General features: G+C 38.7%; 1 protein-coding gene across 1 annotated transcript; it reads left to right on the plus strand.

Annotated features, from left to right (window-relative positions):
- The first annotated feature begins 1091 nt into the window (after positions 1-1091).
- On the plus strand, positions 1092-11043 carry LOC143857269 (uncharacterized). Its single transcript, XM_077367687.1, has 4 exons — positions 1092-1273; positions 2245-2403; positions 9328-9546; positions 10508-11043. Exons 1-4 carry the CDS (start codon positions 1109-1111, stop codon positions 10847-10849), a joined length of 885 nt encoding a protein of 294 aa, XP_077223802.1. The 5' UTR covers positions 1092-1108; the 3' UTR covers positions 10850-11043.
- The last annotated feature ends 11131 nt before the right edge of the window (positions 11044-22174 follow it).

Consider the following 22174-nt stretch of genomic DNA (forward strand, 5'->3'; position numbering starts at 1 on the left):
AACAAAACCTAAATACAAAGAGATAGATGGTAAGAACTCAACATTCAAGTTTTCAAGACAACAATGGTGGCTGAACAAGGAGGAAGATGACTAGCAGGGTAAAAAATAAAAAAAGGTGATAATGGAAAAGTAAAACCTTGGCGTCATGTTGGCAGCCGTTTATTAAACCTTGCCACCCTTCTATGAAATGAATCAGTTTGCTAAGGCTCTGTTTCTTTCGGATGTAAAATGGGCGTAAAACAAATTTTATCCGCAGTTTTAAGTTGAAAAAAGGAGGCATAAAATTTGTTTCACGCCCATTTTGTGTCTAAATTAATGGAGCATAGGAGATTTTTTTTCTTTCCACGATTTTAAAGGAAATGATATGATTATTATTTTTAATTTAGGATGACATCATCATAAATTGAAGTTCCCTCTAAATAATCCCAATAATTAAATAGGGTGGTTCAAGTTAATAGAAAATTTTAGAAATACTTTTCCTTTTCAAACTTCCAGCTGTCCACGGATCTTGAATATGGAATCTACTACTATATAGCAGAAGAGAAAAGGAGAGGATTTTTTGAAAATTGTATGAGAATTACACATAACTTTTTTTGATTTTTTTTTTAACAAAGGCACCCAATCAACCCACATATTTTCAATCCTACTCCCTCCTTTAAGCTTTTTAACAATGCACTCATTAAAGCCACATAATTTCAATCTTACCCCACTCCTTTATGCTTTTTTAATAAAAAACCGGATTTAAGAGGAACAACATATTATGGAAACCTCTATAGATTGGAGGGTTATGATCAGCCAATGGAAATGATTTTTGGGGTACAACCTATTTATGTTGTGTTCCATCACATGGACGGTTTGGGTCAACCTATGGTATGTACAGTTCTTTGCAGGCCCGTGCATCGCACGGGGTTTTTTTTTAGTAGTATTGGAATAATATAGATCCATGAAAATGGATAGAACTAAAATTATTGTCCAAGATCCATTTTGATTCAAATATTCATCGGACGGTTATGATCATCCAATTCAAAGTGGGGCCACTCGACTAGGATGATACGTATATTCGTGGAATTTACACCAATCATTATGCGAGAGAGAGAGAGAGAGAGAGATGAGTGTGAGGAGTTATTCTCCCGCTAAATTTAGAGGGGGTTTTAGCAATTCTCTATTTTCGTCTCCGAATCTCGTCTCCATTTTATCTTCCAAATTTAACCCTAACCCTTCTTCTTTCAAGTTTTGTTGTTCTCACAAACAAGACGCACCGAGCGTCTTTCAGGTTAACCTAAACCCTAAACCCTTGAGTCAATAATGATATCTGTTCGAATAGAAAATTCTGATGTTTTATTTTCTGTTTGATTTTTTCTCTCTGGAAGTTTAGGCCCCGTTTGGATTGCAAGAACAACATTTCCGACTGATTTTTTTTTTTAATTCTGAGGGAAATAATATGATTATGGTTAATTTAGAGGGATATCATCATAGTTTGAAGCTCCCTCTATGTAAAAAAATTTGAATGGGATTGGTTTAACTTATCCTTTTTCATGTCTAAATAAAGTAGGTAATTTTGGAAATTTTTTTCCTGCAATCCAAACAGGGGTGGAATTATTCGCATTGAAAAACTGGAGAGTCTATTGATAGTGTTTTGAGAAATGTATAGGGTAAAGTTATGGTCTATGAACATTGATCTATCAATGAATATTCTAATGTTTTCTTATATAGATTAGGCTTTATGAAGTTAGAGAATTCCATATATATATATATATATATATATATATATATATATATATATAGAGAGAGAGAGAGAGAGAGAGAGAGAGAGAGAGAGAGAGAGAGAACATTTTTTTGGTGTGCTTAAGTGGTTATAACACCTCCCATTGGTTCGCTTAAGCGGGGAGAGAACATTTTTTTGGTGCGTTTAAGTGGTTATAACGCCTCCCATTGGTTCGCTTAAGCGGGACCCAAATATTTAAACGAATGGGAGGTGTTATAACCACTTAAGCGCACCAAAAAAATGGTGCGCTTAAGCGCACCAAAAAAATGGTGCGCTTAAGCGCACCACCATATTTCTCATATATATATATATATATATATATATTTTTTTTTTTTTCGCTTAATGGGAGTTAGAATTTTTAGCTTTCTTATTGCAATTCTTTGTCCCGGAAAGAATTGGGCTTTATGATGTTTCCAATTTCTGCAAGTTGTTTGTTTGGACTTTCGGATCTTATTCTCAAATTGTTTGGATTTTATTAGGGATTCTCGGTGCTCTCATCAGATATTCCATGGGACATTGGGAGTACATGGAGCACTATGGCAGTGCATCTTTTCAGTTTACACATTCCTCTAAGCTTTGGAGGGCTTTCTATTGTTGCTCAAATCCTGCATCAACCTGTTCTCGATTTGCAGACAGAGGTAAGTAAAACAATCCATCTTTTTTGGGTAGATGTTTCTGATACCAACTAAAGAAAGGGGGAAATATGAGAAAAATAAAACCCGTAAATTAAAATTTAGTTGAATGCCATGGAGTTGTATATAATGTAGCTACAATTTGTAGATGTTAGGCATGGGACATGGAGCTTCAGATTCAAATGGAAAACCCGAAAACCCACTAACAGATCCGCGCAGATAGTTATATACTTATATAATAATGATGAAAGATATAATATTTCTTATAGGATCTAAGGAATTGATGGAAATGAGTATGGTTTAATCAGATAAATGAGGGTATCTCGTGAGGTTGTTATGTACTTATGTTTACGGAGAGGATGGTATGAGATCTGAGCTGTGGTTATCATATTTTCCAGCAAGAGAAGAAAGCAGAAGCCGATTCTATTTGTTTCTCTTTTGAATTTTGGTGCTTGAATATCTTGATTCACACTAAAGATTTATAATTAAAATTTTCACCATCACAGTCGTCATTTTGCAGTGGCTACGAGACCCCTCGTTTGCGAGGATCTTATTGGAAAATTCACCATATAGAAGGTTTTGGGAGTTGGGAGAGTTTTTGATTGCTAAGGAGAAGAGGAATGGGGGCTGAAATTTATGTCGAAACATGAAATGACTAAATGGAAGGGGGGCTGAAATTTATGTTAAAATTTGAAATGACTAAATGGCCTCTCCAGCTTAAGTAATGATGGATACTGATATAGGTATGGTTGCAGAATAATTTCCATGGGCCAAGATAAAAAAAAGTCAACCCAAAAAAACAAAACTTCAAATGGCCATTACTTTTGATCTAGGCATCTGATTGGGGCCCAGATGTACTCATTGGAATCAGCTCAACCATCACCATAACAGACCTAATTGACAGAAGTCCATTGGGCCTTAAAGGGATTGCCGAAAAATGATTGTGACGATGGTCAACTCTCAATTTTCCAATAAAAACTCCTATTAGTAAGTTTTTATTTAGTCAGCTTTATGGCTTTAGTGCTTGGATTTGTTTAGGAGGTTGAGTTTAAGTGAATTACGGTATGACAAGTTTTAAGTGAATTAGAGTGTTTTACTATTTTGATATTTTAACTATTCATGTACATTAGGGTTGTGGGAGTCGTAAGTCCTTATATATGGTATTATAACAAGCACAAATTCAATTATTCTGGAATATAGTTTTGAGTTTTTCTTAGTTTTTTCCTTGTGGATTTATTTGAGGTTGAAAATGGTTCCTTGTTTCTTTCTGCCCTCCATCATGCCAGGTCCTCAAAAGATTTTTGTATTTCTATTTTAAGGCTTCTTTGGATACCACCAAAATCGGACATTATGTGCAGATTAGATTATTTTTAGTTAATCTTATTTGCGAATGGGAAATCAAGGTTACTTTGGGTGCCACTAACTTGGATAGATTTGGAGGTTTCATGACAGTTGTTTCTTTATAATGGTTATAGCTATACGCATAATGCATTAACTAGAACTATAAGCATACAAGATTTTATTCAAATAATTTTTATGAGTATCCAAAGAGGCCCTTAATTATCATTGGAGTTTCCTTCGAAATGTTTTCGTTAGGTTAGACGGCCCCGGAGTATGTACATCATTAAACAAACTAAAACAGAAACATAAACAGTCCATCCATGTAGTCTTCCATCTCCATCCTCGCTACCTCTATGACTGAATTAACAATCTCCACGCCTTCCTTATTCATCCCATCTTTTGCCAATTTATCAGCTGGTTCATTTGCTTATCTCCCCGTGTTTTGGAATTGAGGCCAAAATTCCCGAACAAGGTTTGTAATTTCTAAAATGATGGTAGCTAGCTTCCATGGTCCATTTGCTTTATATGACAACACGCTTGCTGAATCACCTTCGATAAGGGACCGATCTAGTATTTGCATGCCATCTTAAGCCCCATAGTATTGTTCTTGCTTCAGCATCGTTAGAATCACATACCCCAGCTGATCCTAATAGGGATAGCAATGACTTGCCACTAGAATTCCAAAGGATACCACTAATTTCTGCACATCTCAGATTGCCTTTCTCTTGTAGAAATTTAGTTTCATCCAACCAGCTGGTGGAGATTTCCATCTTGGTGCAACTTTGATCTTCATTCCTTTTTCACTGATATTACCGTTTGCCTGTTTCTAAAGATGTTTCCCAAATTGTAGTTTGATGCCAACTTATCGTTTCTTCCTCACGAGATAAGGTCGATTTTGATTTCTAATAGAGTTCTTCCTTAACTATTATTTTTCTCTTTGAGAGTACGATTGTTTCTTTCCTTCTAAATGCGCCAACAAGGTTACCTGGAACGCGGTTCATTCCGGGACGGGTTAGGGAATGGGTACGCGGTACGATGGTAGCCCGGTACGCGGTACGATGAGGGTAGGCTAAGTTGGTTCGCTATATGGGGTCGTGGGTTGGTTTGGAGCACTAATCTGGATCGCTCTGGTGCTCTCTCTAGTTTAATATTATGTCAAGAGATACTAAAGCATTGTTAGGCCTTACTTTAAATGTGACGGTCAAGCATATCAACTAGTGGCTACTGATAGTTTTTGGGAAATGTAATCACATTTGACAGATATTTAAAAAAGAGATTAAAACTTGTAGTGCCAATATCAGTTTTTGGGAAAGGCAATAACATCTGACAAATGTTTAAAAAAGAGGTTAAAACTTGTAGTGTCAATATCAGTAGGCTTGTGGTTGGATTTTTTGTTTAGGGTTTTTAAGTGGCCGCGTGCCTTCCACGATTTCTCTTTTCCCTCCTTTCCTATGCCATTTACAACCCCCCCTTCTCTCTCTACAAAAGCAAGCAGGGAATGAGGTTTTACAATACTGTACATGGATTGTATTTCGATTGGCAATCTTCAATGGAAGTTTTTATCGGAACAACATCTATTTCAGGTTATTCTCTTTGTGTCTTCTCAGTTTCTTCTTTTTTCTGCCTCCAATGAGGTATGATTAGATTAAAGCTGGGAATGATAGTTCATTTTTGTTATATTTCCCCTTTCTTCTCTCTCTCCCCCTCTATGCATCACTCCTTTTCCCGCGGGTTACCTGGGTCACCATTTTGGCGATCCGGGTCGAAAACGACCCACGTTTGGGGTCGGCGACCCCGGATCGCGGGTCGGAGGGCGTCCCGGTAACATTGTGTGCCAAGTTAGTACAAAAGGGACTACTTCCACACCAACTTAAGAATATATCCTTTATAGATCTTTGGAACACCCACAAGAGACCAAAACATTTGATAGTTGATGAGAGAAAGGACATTGCACCATCAAACAATCCAATGACTACATTCTTTTTGCAAAAATGCAACTGCTTGTGAGATGTAGCTTTCTTCTTTTGAGGCAATCACAGGTGTTGATCTTCTTACTCGTCATTCTCCATGCGAATGCCACAACCCTGGGGCAACTGATTTCCAGACCCTAATCCAGCGTGATGCCTTCCTTTTCATAGAGTTCAATCTGTCGACAGATTGAACGCCTTGAGAGTCAGGGACCCGCACTTTGCAATCTGGTAAATTGGGAGAGCAATAATAGGAATTAAGGAGCCCAAGCAAAGAAGATAAATTGGCAATTTCACTATCCTTAAGGTTTTGCCTATGCCTCTTATCCCAAGCCACACTCTTATCCCTCACACTATCCAAATAATAATAGACTCTAGCTTCTCTATTGGTTGCTAAAAGATGGCATAAACAACTCTCCAAACCAAAGGTCTTCCCAAAATCTTGTTTTCTCTCCCTTTTTCACTCTAAATCTAACTAGTGACTCATACAAGGGTCTAGATACACAAATGGATTTCCATGTGTCCAAACCTTAATGCATTTTATTCTTCACCGTATGTCCACTATTGTTTCCATACTGAATAATGTATAGCTGTTGTTTTTTTTTTTGAACTGCTGTACTTTCATTAGTTTTGATATGCTTATGTATGTGTATCCACATGCATATGTAGACTAAGTTTTATGTTTTTAGCAGTTCTTTTTTTTATTTGCTCTTTATAGATAATCTTCTATGTATTCTCTAAAGAAATCTGGGTTACTTTAGTTACATTTGATTACCATGGCATTCTTTTTATTTGTTTAGACTTTAGAGTCATATATGTTCTAGTCATTTCTCTAATGTTAGGCAAATTTTGTACGGGTTTGAGAGCTATGGTTTGTGTTGGGAAAGTTGCCTTATTTTCCCACTATGTTGTGAGAGGTTGGTGGGAACCAAAATAACAATATTTTGTAGGTATAAGAAAAAAAAAAAGTCTCTCGGTTCCTATCTTGCATGGGCTGCAAGTGAGGGTTTTCTCTTTGTGAGAGGTGTGTCGGCTACCTCTAGAGAGAAGGGAGAGAGAGAAAAGAGGGGAGAGGAAGAGAGAGAAAGAGTAAGGGAGAGAGAGAGAGAGAGAGAGAGAGAGAGAGAGAGAGAGAGAGAGAGAGAGAGAGAGTTCTTCTTGGTTATCGCAGGTTTGCTCTTGGGTTCCTCTTGTAAATTTTTTCTTGGTTTTCTTCGGTTTGAGAAGCAAGGAAAGGGTTGCGGGTTTGTAGGTTTGAGTTTAATCCATTGTAATCCTTGTATTTTGTTTTTCTCATAGTGAAGATCATGTTTCTCGCCCGTGGAGTAGGCTTGGCCGAACCACGTAAAATCTCTTGGTGTTAATCTTGCGCCTTGTTTGTTCTTTTACTTTTCCGTTTAATTTGTGCATGATTGGATTGATTTGCCCGGCAGATTTTCCCAACAAGTGGTATCAGAGCCGTGGTTTGAGCAATCATCGAGGTCGGACGGAGTGATCGTGGGTGTTGTGGTTGGATCTTTAGGAGTAGAAAGATTGTCCAAGAAAAAATCTTGTTCGAGGTGGAGCGATACACCGATAATTATGAAGTAATCTGAGATGGCGGTAAAATCAAGTTCTACTCTGTTCAACATCGACAGATTTGACAGAAAAGGGTAGTTTCACCTTATGGCAGATGAGGGTGAAGGACATCCTAGTTCAACAGGGCTTGGCTAAGGTGTTGAAGGGAAATGATGGAAAGACGAAGAAGATGACGGGTGTCGAGTGGGAAGACATAGAGTCGAAGGCGGTCAGCACGATTCGACTATATCTGGCAGATAGCGTTATGTTGAACGTTATGGAAGAAGAAGATGCGCCTAAATTATGAGAGAAGTTGGAAAAGCTTTACATGTCAAAAAGCTTGGCCAACCGGTTGTATCTGAAGCGACAGTTATACGGGTTGAAGATGCAGGACGACAAGGCCCATATGCTTCTTACTTTGCTTCCTGATTCGTATGACAACTTCGCAACAACTTTATTGTATGGTAAGGTTACGATGAAGTTGGAAGAAGTCACGGCGTCACTCTTATCGAATGAGATGCGGAAGAAACCTCTTCTTGGTGGAAGTGAAGAGCATGGGTTGGTTGTTCATGGTGGGAATCAAAGAGGAAGGTCGTCTGACAGGGGATCAGGAAAAGGCAGGTAAAGATCCAGGGTTGGCGGAAATGGCGTGCAATGTTACCGTTGCAAGGGATATGACCACATTAAGCGGGATTGTCCAAAGCGAGCTGACCAGTGGACAATGATGCTACGAATTCTGTGGTGGCGGTAACGGATGAGCAGGTGCTCTGTTCATGTATGCTCCAGGGGGGAATATTTTGATACGTTCAAGGAGACAAGGGCGGGTGTAGTGTCCTTGGGTGATGGGTCTACTTGTGACGTCATTGGAGTTGAGACGGTGAAGATCAAGATGTTCGATGGAGTGGTTCATACTTTGGCTGGTGTGGCGTATGTCCCAAAGGTGCGAAGGAATATAGTATCACTTGGCCGGTTGAACACCAAAGGTTGCAGGATTTCAGCTGCAGGTGGAACCATGAAAATCACACGAGGCTGTATGGTTCTGATGAAAGGAGAGGAGTGTGGTGGATTATATCGTCTGGTCGGGGACACAGTGGCTAGTGTTCCTAAGATCTCGATGGTTAGATGGAAACAGAGTGGTAGGGCGTGCACGTGTAGGGTCTCTTTCGCAGTTGGGGCAGAAACTAGTGTTTGTGTTGCAGACGATGGTGAGAGTGACAATACCTGCGTTTGGGAGGATGGATCGAGATCCCTCTCCAATCTCCAAGGTTGACTGGGTGAGTCAACGGGTTGACAGCTATACATGTGCATTAGCCGTGTTGATCGAGTAGGAGTTAGAACCAGGATGATTCGATGTTGTGTAGCTGGTACTTCGGGAGGCCAATGGTGGTTTGCAGCGACAGCGGACCGGTGGCGACATCAACGGAAAATCTTCAGGTGGCTGGAAAATAAGCCAGCGTGGAGATTGTTGGGAAAGTTGCCTTATTTTCCCACTATGCTTTGAGAGGCTGGTGGGAACCAAAATAGCAATGTTTTTAGGTTTTCTAAAAACCTAAGGCATACAAAAAAAAGAAAGAAAGTCTCTCGGTTCCTATCTTGCGTGGGCTGCAAGTGAGGGTTTTCTCTTTGTGAGAGGTGTGTCGGCTACCTCTAGAGAGAGAGAGAGAGAGAGAGAGAGAGAGAGAGAGAGAGAGAGAGAGAGAGAGAGAGAGAATCTCGGGTTTGCTCTTGGGTTCCTTTTGTAGACTTTCTTCTTGGTTTTCTCTTGGTGTACGGTCTTCGGTTTGAGAAGCAAGGAAAGGGTTGCGGGTTTGTGGGTTTGAGTTTAATCCATTGTAATCCTTGTATTTTGTTTTTCTCATAGTGAAGATCGTGTTTCTTGCCCGTGGAGTAGGCTTGGCCAAAGCACGTAAAATCTCTTGGTGTTAATCTTGTGGCTCGTTTGTTACTTTTACTTTTCTGTTTAATTTGTGCACGATCGGATTGATTTGCCTAGCAGATTTTCTCAACAGTTTGTGATTAGTTGCATATTGATATCAGGACACTAACTTTATTTGCAATTGAACAGGCCTTGTCGCTTATTATACTTCAAAGTACAGAGCTCGTAGGAACACTTGCCCTGTTGCTACATACTGCCAAACATCAGCATAAGCTAGCCAACTTCTTCCAGGGTAACAAGTTTTCAGAAGGAAGGAATTGGATACAGGGAGCCGCAATAGGTTTTGGATTTTTGATGTTACTGGTTTTGCTTACATCTCTAATTGCAGACAAAATAATCGGTCCAAAGGTCAGTTAATGTGCCTGTTGATTTTTCAAAAATTTCTTTTCATGTCATTTTTTTCCATCCCATCTGGTATGCGTGCATTTGAAGAATTATAAAGCTTGGCTCGAGCAAAATGGCATTGCCGGTTTGGCTAACAGACAGGGCCCATCGTTCTCGTGAGCCCTACCGCACATGGGCCACTCCCCAAGATCTCTGCCATTTGCTGATGCTTGTCTGCTGAATTGTGGCATGCAAATGAATGGTTAAAGACTTAGACAAATTGTCCACATTCCATTTAGAAAGTCCAGTGATTGGATGGCTGGGATCATCTATTGGGGGAGGCTTTCGGGGCATGGAACACAAGGAGTGGAGGATCATAGAACGGATCACCTGTAAAGTTTGATGGCCGAAGCAAAGAAATTGTCTTGCTCAGCCAAGCATTGTATACCATATGAACATCAAGGTTTTTACGATTCAAAAAAAAAAAAAACTAATCAAGGTTTAAAAACTTGGTTTTCGATTTGGACTCTATTGGAGTCTAAGTCATCCATAGCCAACTGGAGACTTGGTTGAGTACTTGATTTGTTTTTCTGTACTCAATCTAGTTTCCTTAGCACCCGATCCAAGTTTTCTCTGTTTTCATAGGACAAACTTGACACTGTTCTTGACCAAGTTGAGCCATCTCTGTGTCTTTTTGGGGTACTTGGTCTGGATCTTCCAACTGATGGACACTTCTTGGATGAACCATTGCCTTTAAATTACAAATGTATGTTAACCATCTAATCAGTTGCGTAGCATGGACAAGCTCCACAAGAAAGCCCATCGGTCTGACGATAATTTCAAGAAGTGCCATATCTACTCAACCATCCAGATCGATTGGGCTATTGCATTTATCGAAAATTGAGATGCTTTATGGCTCACTCAGATAAAAATGCATGAAGTAAAATTTTCTTCTAGTGATTCAGCTACTTTTCTGCCATTGCAGGCTGTCAATAACTCAATGTTGAAGGAGATCCTTTCATCTGGCCCAGTTGCCAAAGCAGCATGCTTCTTTGTTTACTGTTTCATCACTCCTCTGTGGGAAGAAATCATCTACAGAGGATTTCTGTTAACTTCCCTCGCCTCAACAATGGAATGGTGGAGAGCGGTCATCTTAAGCGCCTGTGTTTTCAGCGTAGTCCATTTCTCCGCCGAGAATTCTCTGCAACTTGTCATCATTGGGTGTGTTCTTGGGTGCACCTATTGCTGGACTGGAAAGTTAGAATCTTCCTTTGCCATCCATTCTGTGTATAATGCAGTGATTCTACTGGCAACAATGTTAGCTTAAAAGCATATGAAAGGCCAAGAATGGAAAATGAAAAAAAAGAAAGGGTGGGTGCCAATATCAAAAGGGAGTGCAGGTATCATCTTTTATTTTCTTTATTTTACAATTTTCTTTTAAAAATATTTTATATATCATCTCCCTATCTTATTATAGTTACTGTGAATCCATATGCTTGAAGAAGATGCAATTTTCTTAGATGAGATGTTTGTTAGACATCCCATGATTGGGCCCACCCATACAATATTGGTTGATCTGGACCTTTCATATGATTGGGACCAATCAAGTTTAAGATTTTTCTTTTGGTGGGTTTTAGCTGGGAACAAACCAAGGACCTTGGTGTTGCACCTGATCCAAGTTTTCCATTCCGATTACACATGAAAAAAGTAACTTGGACCGCGGCAATTCAAGTTATACCAACAGAGACCTTTAATTTACAATGACATCTAGTAACCATTTCATTTCCCTATAAATTGTGGAACGAAAAAATTCTAGGAATAAAATTTCCACGAGAAATGTTTTTCCTGCAAACCAAACAGGGCCAAAAGGAAGGACAACTTCTTTTTCCTTTCCACAGGGACCAGGAGATTGTACCGCAACTTCGTTTTCACAATTTAGGCTGCTCCCATTTCACTCAACCACTATTACAGGATTCACTTTTGCTTTCTTTTCCTCTGTCTACTTAGATGTTTTAAGTATGCAGTTTACCTCCAAAAAAAAAAGAAAGAAACACAGTAGTCAGCAAAAGAAGAAAATGGCGAGATGATCTGAAACAAGGATTTTATTGCTACATTAACTCCAAAATAATTTGAAACTATAGAGCCGAATACAGGTCCTCGATTGCCATCCTGTGACTTTCTGGTTTGTGATGAATTAGCCAAAAGCTCTGCTAAATTCAGCGAAGGTATGTACTCCATGGTGCTTACGAAACGATTAGCAGAGCCAAGGCTAAAACATAGACGAACTGATGAACTTTTTGGATGGTAGAATGTAGGGGTGCAACTTGGGTTGGTCGGGTCGGGTTTTCATTTTTTTTTTAGCTTAGGATAGTGACTAATTTTAAAGATCGTAGAAGAAAAAACAATTCTTCACACCAAAAATTTCTAAATTTATGTCATCAAGTGTATAACTTTAAGAAGGACGCTATATTTTCACATAACAGACATGATCATCTCAATCAAAACAATTGTATCAATACATTGGAAAATAATTTTCTATATTATTCAAGAGATGTTTAAGAAAGTCACAGTGCACCCATATGATATGAGCCGGGTTGGGTTTCTGGTTTCGGGTATTTTTTTCTTTAAACCCGGCCCTACCCAAGATTGAGTCGGGTTTTTCAATTTAAAACCCGACCCTACTAGAGACCCATGATTTCTAAACCCGACCCATGTTATTTTCGGGTGATGACCCGACCCAAGCTGCAACCCTAGTAGAATGTCTTTCCCTTCCTCCAAATAAGGCTAAAACATGGACAATCTCATGAATTTTTCGGAAGGCAGATTGCCAGATTGTCTCTCCCTCCAAATTCCATGCTTTACAGGACCCATGGATAGCATCTAGGTGGACCAGGCAAGGCACATAAGGAGGAATGAGAGGGTTGTTACAACATGTAATTGTTGTTACGACAGTGGGACACCTTGTCCCCATGATGTAATCCTATTATAGTTCATCAATAAAATAATTACCTTTCAAAAAAAAAAAAGGACCCATGGATAGCTTCCTGCCAGAGATTTTCCATTCCTTTTAGGGTGTGTTCTGTTGCTTTCCTTGAGTAGGAATTCCTGGGATATGATGTAGCAAAAAATAAAATGAAAAGAAAAAAAAGAAAGAAAAGAATTCATGTGTTCTGTTACAAAGAAAAGGCCAAGAGAAGTGCGAAAAGGTGAAGGGCTTCTCTGGTGCGAAAGAGGGGCTCTTTTCTATTTACTTTCCCGCCAAAGTACGATAGGCCAATGTGATTCTGTATGGGCCCCTTAAATAGCAAGGCCCATGTAGGCATTGCTATAGAATGATTAGAATCGAACAATCGGCATGATTTTTGGGCCATAAGACACTCAATGTAAGGCCTATCAAATGGAGGGTTTAGGTCAATCAAAGGTTGGATCCATTATTATAGCAATAACGTAAGCATTCCACATTTTATGAAATGAGTTTATGTATTTTTCTAAGGCCTTGCTTGTTTTGGATTTTAAGAACCGGTTGTGAGTCCAAAATTGAGTGATGTTGCTGTGGAAATCTGACCTAAGGTTTAATGGGTCCCAGCTAGAAGCATGAGCAAACGGTCAGAAAATCACTTGGAGTTTGGACTCCGGAGAGGCTCTCCGGTAGTTAAGAAAATCACATGGAGTTTGGACTCCAGGGAGGATCTCTGATGCTTAAGTCAGGACCGGCAATAATAGGTTGAGCTCTCTAATGACAACTCTTGAATTGAATGAATGCAAAAGTAATTGAGCTTTAGACCTTGGAGATTGTGCCTCTATTTATATGGGGGATTAGAGCCCTTACTTCCTATTGGTTGGGTGCTCGCCATGTGTTCGTGACAAAGTTAAGAGATTTTATATTAATCTTAGGTTAATTACAAAGAGCCTAATGAGTGTTTATATAGAACACTCAAAGGATAAACATAGAAAGATAAAAATTGATTGTGAAAAGACATAAATATGGAAATACACTCATCTAACCTAATTGCTAATCTAATCGGGTTGCCTAATATACCTAGTTACCTCATCCAACCAACATGCTTAATCTACCACCAAGATAATCCAATCGTGAGATCTACACACTCTAACATGCCCCATCAAACGTACGTGGATTGAAAATCAATATATGTTTCATTACAATGCAATTCCCCAATATGAAAATAGAAATTTCCACTAGAATTCCCTATAATAAAATAAAATCCTTTGATTTGAATAGCACTGTTGAAATCTAATGATGAATATCTCTTGATGTTATTGCCAAATGTCCGCTGAAGATATTGATTGCGAAGAAGATGGTGATTCTTGCATGTTGCTTAAGAATGTATCACTTGGAAGATAAGCCATGAAGTGGGCTTACGAACCTCAACGAAAAACTGCCTCAATGGGCTGAATAGAACTCAAGTCTTGATGGGCGAGTCATGACCGGTTTTGGAATAATGATTCTAAAAAGATGACCAATGCCTCAATGCGAAAAAACAGACTTGATGGGAAAGACATCATGAGTCGATTTTTCGATCCTCATTGAAACGGGATTTGCACTCTTGGGCACGCACTTCAAAAGAAACAAGGCACGTCTCAATATTTCAAGCACACACCTCAAGTGGGGAGACTCAATCGAAATAGACTTAAGAGAATGATAGATTTGAGAAAAAGAAGAAAGAAGCTGAAAGAGAAAGCAAAGGGAACCAATTCGCGGCTAGCGGCTAGAATGTGATGATGGCAAATATCAACGATGTTGGGCAATATAATAAGGGCAGTGATAAATCGACTCCCAAATATCTTAAATCGACGCCCCATGTGTCTTTCTCTAACCCAGAGGAGAGAGAAAGACACATGGGGAGTCGATTTAAGATATACGGGAGTCGATTTATCACTCCCCTACAATAAGTAATTAATAATGTCCCTAATAATATTAAAACATAAGGTAAAGACCCATGGACAGAAGTCCAAGTGCCAAAGATAACTTAGAATTGAAAAATATCCAAATAGGCACTCACTTAGCTGACCCTTGGCCATTCCCTTAGGGATAATTGAACTAAAAAATCTTCAAATTATTTTTTATATATTTTTAACAGATAGATCTCCTTCTTCTCATATATGTAGAGCCCAAGAACGACGAAATCCGATAAGAAACGAAAGAGATATGAATTTTACAAATAGACCCTAAAAAACTACAAAATTGCGCTGAATAGGAGCAGTTGTCCGTCTAAGATTTTGTCCGGAAGTAAAAAGATAAACGAGCTGGTTGCGGACGTCCTGGGTAATGCGGACATCCGGCCCTGGAATTGACATTTTTATATATATGGCCAACGGCTAGTGCCGTGGACGTCCGAGAATTCGTTCGTCTTGACCGTTGGACCTCTATAACGGCTAGTTTTGGGATGTTGCCTATATATATGGGTTCCAAACTTCCCCAAACATGATTCTAACACTCTTAAGCCTATTTGGAACATCATTAGAGTTACTTAAACTTGTTTATGCCTCTCTTAACCCAAGATTAAAGATTGAATCATAGGCTTTACTTTGTATATCTTCTTCATCACATTGTAACCCTTTGAGAAGGGATCTTGATTTTCTTCTTCCATCATCAAGAGCAGTATTTGGGTGAGAGTGGAGAGACGTGGAGCCATCTCAAGAGCAAGTGTTGGAGACGCATAGCTTTCTCCGAGTTAGCAAGTCTTGCGAGGTAGAGCTTCATCTTTGGGTTGATTCCCCTCCGTTAAGGGAACGGTTTAGTGAAGCCATCAATAGTCTTGGTGGAGTGGAGTAGGTCCTAGGCTTGGACCGAACCACTTAAAAATCACGGTGCACTCTTTCTATATCTCCTTATCTCTTTTGGTTTGTGCATATGATTTTTACTTTTTTGTGGTTTAACTTGCCATTTAATTTTTGAATTCCGCACTTGTATTTGGCAAAGTTTTTGAAACCCAATTCATCCCTCCTCTTGGGTTGCCACCATACCCAGGGATTTCAATCTCCCATCGGCATTTGGCTTCCAAATTACTTGATTTGTTTGATCTGCAATGACTAAGGATCTTTGAAGAATTTCTTTTGCATCAGGAAGAGATGGCTCATCGAATAGGGGATCCCATTTCCCCTTGGAAAAGACTTGGGCGCTTGTAATTCAAGCCATGGCTAAGTCAATCGAACTTCTTGAGATCCGTGATAAGAAGGGACCCTCAGGATGCCACCGCTGGGTCCAGAAATCAATCCCCTTGCCATCTACTATGATGTAACACACATGTTCAATGGCTTGTTCTCTGGTTTGGAGAATGCTTCTAAGGCCCCATTGCCAAAGCAGGGTGCTTTGTTTACTGCTTGATCACTCCTCAGTTGGAAGAAACCATCTACAGGGGATCTGTACTAACGTCCCTCGCCTCAACAATGGTGGAAAGTGGATCATCTTAAGTGCCAGCATAGCTCATTAATGCATCTATTGATGGAGATTTTATTTAGTGTTAGCCTGTAATGTTCAGTATTTTTCAAAAAGTACAATACGGCCCACATGATGATCCAAACCCTAATATAAATAGGTTGTGCTCAATAAATCATTTCATAGGATGATCCTAGCCCTCCGATCTATAAAACAACTGATTTTTGGGATCATCCTAAGGAAATGATTTTTGGGACACAAACTATTTGCATTGTGTGTTATGTACCCAAGATTAGCTGGAAGATCTTCTTGGTTTCCTTAGTAGTATATTTCCTTATTTCTTACTATCGCTAGGATATTTCCCTTAATATTAGTTTCCTTTTATTTTTATCTTGTTTCCTAAGTATCCCTTAGGATTTGAGAAGTTTGGATTGTTTCCTAAATAGTAGAAATGCTAATTCTATAAGTATGTGATCTCTTTCTTTTTAACGTATGAATGGAAAAGCAAGGACTGTTTTAGGAGATTTGGCCATCTCGAATAGGCCTACATTGTTTCTCTCTCTCTCTCTCTCTCTCTCTCTCTCTCTTATTTTTACTTTTATCGAAGGGGTCGTATCATCTGGTATCAGAGCTATGGCTAATGAAAGTCATGCTACCCAAAACCAGCGGATGGAGGCAGAGATTCAATCTCTTAAGGAAGGCTACGAAGCGTACTGACATATTCTTGAAGATATTCTAAAGAAATTGACGGCCTTAGATGCAACATGCCAAAGTTTAGTCGCATCAAAGGTTCATGACGAAGTGGATGATGCCCCCATAGCACCACAAGTAAATCAAGGAAATCTTGAAGATGTGCACACACATCTCCGTACCCTCTGTCTAGAATTTCTTAGATTTGACGGATCCGATCCAGCCGGATGGGTTTTTAGTGCTGAACAATTTCAAAGGTTCAATAAAATACCCGATGAGTGTATGGTAGATTTGGCATCGATCCACCTTACTGGGGATGCAATACCATGGTTTTGTTGGATGGAGAAGACCATGGGTGTAATGGCATGATCACAATTCAAGCATGCTTTATGTGCTTGGTTTGGGCCGTTCGGAAGTGACGATCCAGGAGTAGCACTATCAAAATTACAACAAAAGGAATCTGTTCGGGAATATCAGTCACAGTTTGAGCCATTGGTCAACCAAACCGTACGATTACCCGAATCATTCTTAATCGAATGTTTTGTTTCGGGCCTTCGTGACGATATCCGGGCCGGCGTTAAAATGTTTCAACCAATTACTCTCCAACATGCTTCCCAACTAGCCTTGTTACATGAGGAATTATCTCTAGCTAGTGGTCAATACTCCCCCGCCCCCCACTACCAAATCCATCTATGTCTACTCCTAGTGCGGTCGCTGATGAACACATTTATGTGTGAATGGTAGTGGCAGGATGCATGCATATTTTATGTTTTAAGCGGTGCTACTAAGGTATTTTTGTTGTTTCAGGATTTTTATTGGAATTATGAAGGAAATTGAGCTTAACATGTGAAAATAGTGAAGAAATGACCAATTGCCATGAGAATCCAAAGTTCCAAGATTCCTTAGTTGGCCGAATTGGCATGATGCTTTAGTAGGATCAAATTGATAATGCCACACCCCCTTATTTTGCTTTGAAAGATGAAATTTCAAGGATGGATGATGAAAAACAAGAGAAGAGAAATGATCTTTATTCCAATGGTTGAGATTGAAATGATCAAGAGAGGAGAAGGGAATTATTTATTGTTTATGTGCATTACAAAGGAAGGGTAGATTTGCCATTTGCGAAAGTATATGGCATGATTGCAATTCATTCGAAAGATAGGGACAATTTGGTCCTTTCATGCACATATTCTTCAATTTGGAAACTTTTCATTATTTTTCTACCATTTAGAAAGTTGCTTGACAAAATAATTAGAAGGTTTTAGACAAACCTTTGGAAAGAAAAAAATAGGAAAGTAACCCATGTGTTTTTTAGAAGAGATATAGAAAGCCCATTCAAGCCTTAATCTTGTCCTTTCATTTGTTTTCTAAGATTAGCTTTTTAATCTCCACCTTACATCTTTTTCAATCCCTTAATTTAACAACCTTTATCACCCAAAATCTATATATCAATCTCTCTTGAACTCTCTCCCATCTTCTTAAATTTTTAGTCTCGTCTCGTCTCGTCGCGTCTTCAGCAGTTTTTTTTTGTTTTTTTCTAAAACTTCAACGAACCATAACTTCTTCGTTTTAGCTCCGATTCGCGCGTGGTCGGATCCGTTGGACTCGTATCGACGAGAGGAATCTGATCAAGGCTTGAAGGAGGACAATGATTCAACCATTGAAGGAGAAAAAGAATAAGTTTATTATTTTGCTCTTTATTTTAAATTACAATTTGATGTATTTTTGCTTTCAATTTCAATTAAAGAAGAGTTCTTTTTGTTCTCTTTTTCCTTCTCAAGTTCTTAATGGCAATTCTCTTCTTTCTACTTTTTATTTTTGTTTCATGAGTAACTAAATCCTATATACTTAAGGTTTAGATGAAACCATGGAGAAGGAGAAAGGTTTTTAATTAAATTTAATCGTATGGAATTAATGGTTTATAATTGTTGCATACCAATCATTCATGTCATTGGCTTTCCCCTTTCGTATGAATGATTGCTATGAACATTATAAATATTTATATAGCCTTTAAAATTGGAGTGTGTCTTTGATAAATTACTCATGGGCAATGACATCCATTGATCTTATTTCCCATAGACTAATTATCAAATATTTAATTCAATACACAAAAATTATTTTGATTAATTAATCTAATCCAAGCCCATGGTGGATTCTAACCCTAAGTAATCTTTTATATTGAATTAAGGTTTTTACACTATTCCAAATTACTTTTGCAATTTTTCAATTTACTTAAGCCCTTAGAATTTTGGTTTTCTAATTAAATTAGATAAGTAGTTAAAAGAGATCATTAGAACCTTGATACACTTTGCCTAAATTAGGATTTTAAATCAAAAAGATCTTAGTTAAATTTGATTCTTAGATTGATTAGAATATACGCTTATATATAGTGTTGGCTCTGAGGTCAAGTCCACGGAAATCCTGAGTCCATTCCAGGCAACATTATATCATAGCTAGTATTCTAATCGGTACAAGAATATGATTGACAACTAGATTTCTCTTTCCTGAGTTCGACCCGTATTTACACGATCCGTGCACTTGCGGTTATTTAATATCACAATCAGTCGCCCTCATGAAGGAAGGACCATTACCAGCAAAATAAATTAACTCCTACCAAATTGATCATGCAGCGCAAGAAAGGGTTATGCTATAATTGCGGTGAGAAGTATAGCTCACTCCATCAATGTCGAGGACAGTTGGCGATATTAGATGGATTTGGATTTGAAAGCGAGGAAGAAGAAATAATACAACTAGAAGGATCTTAGTCCTTGAGAAAAAGGACTCTTAAGAGGAAAGGAAGGTTATGTACCCAAGACTAGCTGGAAGATCTTCTTGGTTTCCTTAGTAGTATATTTCCTTATTTCTTGCTATAGCTAGGATAATCCCCTTAATATTAGTTTCCTTTTATTTTTATCTTGTTTCCTAAGTATCCCTTAGGATTTGGAAAGTTTGGATTGTTTCCTAAATAGTAGAAATGCTAATTTTATAAGTATGTAATCTCTTTCTTTTTAACGTATGAATGGAAAAGCAAGGACTCTTTTAGGAGATTTGGCCATCTCGAATAGGCCTACATTCTCTCTCTCTCTCTCTCTCTCTCTCTCTCTCTCTCTCTCTCTCTCTCTTATTTTTACTTTTATCCAAGGGGTAGTATCATTGTGGCCTATCAAATGGACGGTTTGGATCATCCTACGTTGTGGTCCGTTCTTTAAAAAAATACTGGACTATACGGGCTTACACCATAGAAAATATCTATATAACAGATCATTCAAGCCCAAGCCAATTTAGAGTTTCACCCGATGGCTTAGGCATAGTTGAGCTCTCGAGCTGAGTTAAGACTAAGGCCCTGTTGGTTTTGGATGTTCAGAATTGAGTCCAAACTGATTATTAGACACAATGTCAATTCAATAGTGTACAAAACTAGCAAGTTGAAGTTAACCGAAGAAGGCCACCCATAACGAACTAGGTTCATTGGGGACAGTGTTGAACAACCCTCTGTTCCAATAGAAAAAAAATTATCAAAGCCCCAATTCCGTGCCCGTGGAAGAGCCACAGAGCTAGGAAGTTCAGTCAGAAGATAGATGCTTGTAGTTATTAGAAGTTTTCGTGACTCTTTGTACTTCCCTCTCCTTAGACTCTGCTTCTAAGGATAGGTCTTGATGTTGTTGTCTTATGGTGAGTTTGTATGCAGACTGTTTCATCTTTCTCATTTGAATAAACCTGTAAGGGTCTCCGCCTTACCTACAAAATAAAATAAAATAATGAACTGGGTTTGTACAAAATTTTCAAATTGAAAAACTAAACCCAAACCAGACGAACCAATGAGACACGTAACATAGGTCTAGATGATCAAATGACTGTGAATGTGTATTACTTTGGGGCCCACTTAGTGAACGGTTAAGATCATGATAGCATGTGTGAGCCCAATTAGAAGGCTCACTTTGGGGCCGACGGCTAATTATGGTCATCGGTAAGGCTTTATAACGAAAAAGCCCAAGATACAAAGATAAAGGATAGAACCTCTTCTCCAATCACTTCTCGCCACGTGTCATAACTTGCTTCATCGCACCATATACTGCTACATTTAAAATACGAGAGAGATTCTTCAGCTAAAATCAGAACCCGAAAACAAAGATAAGGAAAAAGAAGAAACCCTAAACCTAACCTTCTCAAAACACTAATCCTTACTAAACCCAAAAACATTTCTCTCCTGTTTCTTTTTCTCCTCTCGATGGTTCGATGTTACGGTCCTGAGTGGGGGCCCGCCTACACGGTAAGTGGTAACCTCTTTGGGAGATTCCAAAATACACTGATAAGTTTACTGATCTATTCGATCATTCATATAAGGAGTATTTCTCTCAAACACCTTTCCTTGACTCAGACTCTTCTAAGTCCCATCAAGCTCACATGCTCGATGAATTACACAGCTGGGATATTTCTCCCAAGCTTCTTTCCTTGACTTAGACACTTCTAAGTCTGTTAGCCCAAGGGTTCAACTATTACCTATGTCATTTTGATAATAAGACGATCTCGCATTGTCCTTTCATTTTTAATAGGAAGCTGATAGTTTTTCTCGAATTATAATAGCTTTTGACAGGAAGTTTAATACTTAAAGACGAGGTAAGTTTGTCTCATTGTCAAAATATGGTGGTGCCAATATCAGTAGCAATATGAGAACAAGCAAATTGCTTAAACTTAGAAGCAAAAAATGTTACAAAATAAAATGGTAGATTTCTTACTTTAACTATTGGAATATTAGGAAACATCAAAAGCCTTTGTTTATTCTGCTATTTTTCTCGTTTTTCATCTCTTATTTTTACTCATCTTTCTACTCCTATTCTGACTTGAGATGGTTCAAATGATATTATATGTATTTCTCTAAATTTTTTCAACATTTTCTCGATCTCGGATTTACGCAGTCCGCTTTCTTAATGATCAAATAAATATTACCACCATTTTATTAGATGCAGCTGAGGATGGTGGAAATATAATTTCACTTCAGCCCAATTTGGATTGCATCAAATTTCTTGGAAAAGTTTAGAAAAAAATGTTTCTAAAATGGGAATTGCTAGCGTCCATCGCAGAAGGCATTTCGTGGCTGGTCTGTCGCATGTCAGACCAGCCACCTCATGAATGAAGACATGCCTTTTGCGGTGGATGCTAGCAATTCCCTAAATACAATTAGTACTATGAAATGACGAAATTCAATAAAGAGTGATGATAAATCAGACCCCTGCAGGATTATTCGCACCCCTGATAACGTGATTTGATGTCAAAAAGCGTTTGTGACAGGGTGCGAATCATCCTACGGGCGTGTGAATTTATCATCTCCCTTCAATAAATTTTCATTTGGATGGATAGTGAACGGGTGATGATTTTTTCACCCCCCATAAGCATTATTCACCCCCTCACATGACTTGACGTCAAAAAGTCTGCCACAATTCACGTGACAAGAGGGGCGCATAATCCTACAGGGAGGAGGGCGAAAAAATCATCTCCCTTCCAATTATCATGATTCCCGGTCACGATCACACCATACATACATGCCAATTGTAGTAGAAAACATGG

The sequence above is a fragment of the Tasmannia lanceolata genome, unplaced genomic scaffold (genome assembly GCF_043159265.1).
Source record: "Tasmannia lanceolata isolate RefF3 unplaced genomic scaffold, GAP_Taslan_0.1 ptg000024l, whole genome shotgun sequence".
Lineage (NCBI taxonomy): Eukaryota > Viridiplantae > Streptophyta > Magnoliopsida > Canellales > Winteraceae > Tasmannia > Tasmannia lanceolata.